The sequence below is a fragment of the Mercenaria mercenaria genome, unplaced genomic scaffold, assembly GCF_021730395.1.
Source record: "Mercenaria mercenaria strain notata unplaced genomic scaffold, MADL_Memer_1 contig_930, whole genome shotgun sequence".
NCBI classification, from domain to species: domain Eukaryota; kingdom Metazoa; phylum Mollusca; class Bivalvia; order Venerida; family Veneridae; genus Mercenaria; species Mercenaria mercenaria.
This window is the reverse complement of record NW_026463847.1, coordinates 1-5,721: the sequence shown is the minus strand read 5'-3', so window position 1 is coordinate 5,721 and position 5,721 is coordinate 1. Positions and strand designations below refer to the sequence as shown.

The 5,721-nt window shown below is 38.5% G+C and overlaps 1 protein-coding gene across 1 annotated transcript; it reads right to left on the bottom strand.

Moving 5' to 3' along the window:
• On the bottom strand, window positions 1-1,228 carry LOC128554999 (splicing factor 3A subunit 2-like). The gene is made up of 2 exons (XM_053536342.1): window positions 1,147-1,228; window positions 1-740 (listed from the first exon to the last, which is right to left on the bottom strand). Exons 1-2 carry the CDS (start codon window positions 1,226-1,228, stop codon window positions 1-3), a joined length of 822 nt encoding a protein of 273 aa, XP_053392317.1.
• Window positions 1,229-5,721: the final 4,493 nt, after the last annotated feature.

The following is a 5,721-nucleotide window of genomic DNA, read 5'->3' as shown; positions in this document are numbered from 1 at the left end:
TTATTTACTGACTTTGTTGGAACATTTACTGGCTTTGCTGGAACGTGCTGGCTTTGCTGGTATATTTACTGACTTTGCTGGAACATTTACTGGCTTTGCTGGAACATGTGCCGGCTTTGCTGGTATATTTACTGACATTGCTGGAACATTTACTGGCTTTGCTGGAACATGTACTGACTTTGCTGGTATATTTACTGACTTTGCTGGAACATGTGCTGGCCTTGCTGGTATATTTACTGACTTTGCTGGTATATTTACTGACTTTGCTGGAACATGTACTGACTTAGCTGGTATATTTACTGACTTTGCTGTAACATGTGCTGGCCTTGCTGGTATATTTACTGACTTTGCTGGAACATTTACTGACTTTGCTGGAACATGTGCTGGCATTGCTGGAACATGTGCTGGCTTTGCTGGTATATTTACTGACTTTGCTGGAACATTTACTGGCTTTGCTGGAACATGTACTGGCTTTGCTGGTATATTTACTGACTTTGCTGGAACATTTACTGGCTTTGCTGGAACATGTGCTGGCTTTGCTGGTATATTTACTGGCTTTGCTGGAACATGTACTGGCTTTGCTGGTATATTTACTGACTTTGCTGGAACATTTACTGGCTTTACTTGAACATTTACTGATTTTGCTGGAACATGTGCTGGCTTTGCTGGAACATTTACTGGCTTTGCTGGAACATGTCCTGGCTTTGCTGGTATATTTAATGGTGTTGCTGGAAGAGTTACTGTGGAAAATTGAGGTTGGTTAGTGAATATGCTTATAAACTGAACTGTAAAGAACACACTTTAGTCCTAGGGCCAAATAGTAGGAAGACCTGCTTATGTGAAAGCATGTTAGTCGGAAGGCCTATTGTAGACAGAGGGTTAACACTGATCACAGATCCACTACATTGTCTGTCTAAATGCCTGATGTCTGAAGACCAGTTAGTCAGGAAGTTGACATTCATAACAGATCAGCCCGTTTATCTTGAGAAAATACTAGGTCATTAGGTCAAGTCAGAGAAAAACTTTGTTAACACTATCGAGGCCTCTTTTTTACTTGATCATCATAAATCTTTGTACAAACGTTTTTCTGTATGAAATCCAGTTTAAGTTCGAAAGTGGGGTACATTAGGTCAAAAACCATCTCACCAAACGGGAGCAGTGGTATAGTGGCTAAAGTGTTGGCTGCTCTGTGGGTCATAGGTTCGAGGCCTGCTGTGGTCAAGACCATGTCTTCTCATATGACACTAGTACTGATTTTTGAAGAAGCAGATTTGAGACTAGTTCAAGTAGGCTTAAAGATTACAGTCAAGCTAAAATAAATTAGTATAAACTAATTATCTCCCTAGTTCAATTCATTGAAAAAACTTGGTTAATGATCAACCTGATTTACATGAAACATGGTCAAAATGTTTGTCTATGAAGTCTAGCCCAAATTAGATATTAGATTATCATAGGATAAGAACTAGGTAGGTCAGGTAGGTGATACAGGGCCCTCTCTTATGTACTCAACTCCTACAATTTCCGTTTCATTGAAATTAAACTTGGTGTATGATATCAACATGAAGTGGACTTGCTGATTATTATTTTGGGGGTTATGGCCGTTTTTTTACTTTGATGTATTACACATACAGGGACATCAAAACATCACAACTCTTCCTACAGTTAACATCCAGTTGAAATTAAAGTACATTGTTTTCACTTAAGAGGCCATATTTTCTTCCTGGTCTGTAACCTGGCCAGAACGTTTGTTTCTACAATATCTTGATCAAGATTGAAATTGTGTCATCTGGGATTAAAAGAACTAGGTCAGTGTGTCAAATCATAGAAAAAACCTCGGTAACATTCAAGAACACATTTTCTATCAGATCTTCATGAAACTTTGTCATGCTGTTTGTCTTGTTTTGTATTGCTAATCACCTTTTATACAATCCTGGTTATGCCAGTGTTTACATGTAGTCAAAAAATAATGTGAAGCTTTATGACATAATTAGTAAGATCTCAGTTTTATTATCAAGTAAGTACTTTTTTTATCAAAATACATGAGCATAATTATAAGCTATCAAGGGGTTTTATTTGTGTAGACATGTTGTAAGAAAATGAATAAGTAAGTAAAAAATATATACAATGTTATTTATTTGCAAATTGATTTATATTAAGAAATTAAAGACATTACATTTTTACCTATTTGCACAAGTAGCAAACAATAATTTAAGTAAACAAGAGCACCGCTTTGCGGGTGCAGACGCTCTAAAAAGGGGCCATAATTCTTGCAAAATGCAGGATGGAGTTAAGCTTTTTGCTGTACAGAGTGAGCTTTTGATGATGAACAAGTGTTGCAAGTTTTAAAGCAATAGCTTTGATAGTTTAGGAGAAAAGCTGACCTAAACACAAAACTTAACCAAGAAATTTGATTTTCTAAGTCCAAAATGGGCCATAATTCTTGCAGAAAGAAATGTAGAGTTGCGGTACTTGCTGTGCAGAGTCAGCTTTTAATAGCAAATAACTGCTACAAGTTTTAAAGCAATAGCTTTGACTGTTAAGGAGAAAAGTTGACCTAAACGCAAAACTTAACCAAGAAAACTGATATTTTCTAAGTCCAAAAGGGGCCATAATTCTTGCAAAAAGCAGGATGGAGTTATGTTTCTTGCTGTACAGAGTCAGCTATTGAGGTGAACAAGTGTTGCAAGTTTTAAAGCAATAGCTTTGATAGTTTAGGAGAAAAGCTGACCTAAACATAAAACTTAACCAGGCAATGCCAACGCCGGCGCCAATCAAGTGATGACAATAACTCATCATATTTTTTTTTCCAAAAATCAGATGAGCTAAAAAGGAATATTTTTAAATTCATTCTTGTTCAGGTTGCATAACAAAAAATTTGGGATTTTTTTACCCTTTAGATTTTAGATTGTCCCAATTTTTAACCTGCATTCTGTACATGTTTTTTCGCTTACCAGAGTACGAAGTGCTCAAGCTGAGTTATTGGGACCGGTCATTGTCCGTCGTCTGTCAACATTTGCCTTGTTAACACTCTAGAGGCCACAGTTGTGACCCAACCTTTATGAAACTTGGTCAGAATGTTTGTCTTGATTTCTCTAGGTTAGCTGGGTTGTGTGGGGCCAAAAACTAGGGCACTAGGCCAGATCAAAGGAAAATCTTGTTAACACTGTAGAGTCTTCATTTTAGGTTGAACTCATGAGAACTGGTCAGAATGTTTGTCTTGCTGACCTCTAGATCAAGTTTGAATCTGGTTCATGTGGGGTCAAAAACATGGTCACCCGGTCAAATCAAAGGAAAAGCTTGTTAACACTCTAGAGGCCACATTTTGACCCTATCTTCATGAAACTTGGTCAGAATGTCTATCTTTCTGATCTTTAGGCCAAGTTTGAATCTGGGTCATGTGGGGTCAAAAACTAGGTCACTGGGCCAGATCAAATGAAAATCTTGTTAACACTCTAGAGACCACATTTTAAGTTTGAAACTCATGAGAAATGGTCAGAATGTTTGTCTTGATGACCTCAAGGTCAGTTTTGAATCTGGGTCATGTGGGGTCAAAAACTAGGTCCACCGGTCAAATCAAAGGAAAAGCTTGTTATCACTCAAGAGGCCACATTTATGATCCTATCATGATGATCTTTAGACCAAGTTCGTATCTGGGTCATGTGGGGTTAAAAACTAGGTCACTAGGCCAGATCAAAGGAAAATCTTGTTAACACTTTAGAAAACACATTTTAAGTTTGAAACTCATGGATATTGGTCAGAATGTTTGTTTTGATGAAATCTAGGTCGAATTTGAATATGGGTCATCTGGGATCAAAAACTAGGTTCACTGGTCAAATCAAAGAAAAATCTTGTGTATGCAATAGGGGCTGCACTTTTTATTTGATGTGCGTGAAACTTGATCAGAATGTTTGTCTCTGTGAAATCTCGGATGAGTTTTTATCTGGGTCACGTGGGGTCAAAAACTAGGTCACCAGGTCAAATCAAAGAAAAAGCTTGTTTACACTCTAGGGGCCACATTTTTTATTCAATCTTCATAAAACTTGGTCGGAATGTTTGGTATCATAAAGTTTTGTATGAATTCGAATCTGGGTCAAGTAGGGTCAAAAACTAGGTCACTTGGTAAAATCAAAGGAAAAGCTTGTTAACACTCTAGAGGCGACTTTTTTGCTCCAATCTTCACAAAACTTTGTCAGAATACTTGTTTTCATGCAATCATGGACGGGTTTTAATCTGGGTCATGTGATTCAAAAACTAGGTCACTAGGTCAAATCAAATAAAATGCTTGTTTACACTCGGGGGCCACATTTTTGGTCCAGTCTTAATGAAAATTGGTCAGAATATTTGTCTCCATGAAATCTCGGATCGGTAAAAAATTGGGTCTGGTTGGGTAAAAAACTAAGTCACTAGGCCAAATCGAAGAAAAATCTTGTTTACACTATAGAGGTCACATTTTTGTTCCAATCTTCATGAAACTAAGTCAGAATGTTTATCTCCTTGAAAACTCGAATGAGTTTGAAACTGGGTCATGTGGTGTCAAAAACTGGGTCACTAGGTCAAATATGTTTACGCTGAGATGGTGTCTTACTCTGGTGAGCGACCGCGGGCCATCTTGGCCCTCTTGTTATATGTTTTATCTGTTGTTTTCTATGGGTTTTTTTCATCCATATTATAATGCAGTAATACTAATGTGCATTGTATTGTTCCTTGCCTGTTTCACCTGTTCATTATATTTTTAAAATGTGTTGCTTGCATCTTTGTTGATGTGTTCAGTGCATTTGGCAATCCTGTCTTTACCCTTTTTTATGCCCCCCTTTGAAGAAGGATGGGTATTGTTTTGCAGATGTCGGTCTGTAGACCAGTTGGTTTCCAGATGATAACTCAAGAACCCTTGGGCCTAGGATCATGAAAGTTGATAGGGAGGTTGGTCATGACCAGCAGATGACCCCTTTTGATTTTGAGGTCAGTAGGTCAAAGGTCAAGATCACAGTGACCCTGAACAACTAAATGGTTTCCAGATGATAACTCAAGAACACTTGGGCCTAGGATCATGAAAGTTGATAGGGAGTTTGGTCATGACCAGCAGATGACCCCTATTGGTTTTGAGTTCATTAGGTCAAAGGTCAAGGTCACAGTGACCTGGAACAGTTAAACGGTTTCCGGATGATAACTCAAGAAAGCTTGGGCCTAGGATCATGAAAGTTGATAGGGGGGTTGGTCATGACCAGCAGCTGACCCCTGTTGATTTTGAGATCAGTAGGTCAAAGGTCAAGGTCACAATGACCCGGAACAGTTAAACCATTTCCGTACGATAACTTGAGAATGTTTGGGCCTAGGATCATGAAACTTAATAGGGAGGTCAGTAGGTCAAAGGTCAAGGTCACAGTAACCCGGAACACTTAAACAGTGTCCGGACGATAACTTGAGAACGCTTGGGCCTAGGATCACGAAACTTGATAGGGAGGTTGATCATGACCAGCAGATGACCCTTATTGATTTTGAGGTCAAAGGTGAATGTCACAGTCACCAAGAACATTTAAACCATTTCCGGACGATTACTAGAGAACGCTTGGGCCTAGGATCATGAAGCTTTATAGGGAGGTTGATCATGACCAGCAGATGACCCCTTTTGATTTTGAGGTCAGTAGGTCAAAGGTCAAGGTCAAATTGACCAAGAACAATAGAACTTTTTTTGTCAGATAACAAGAGAATGCTTTTGTCTAA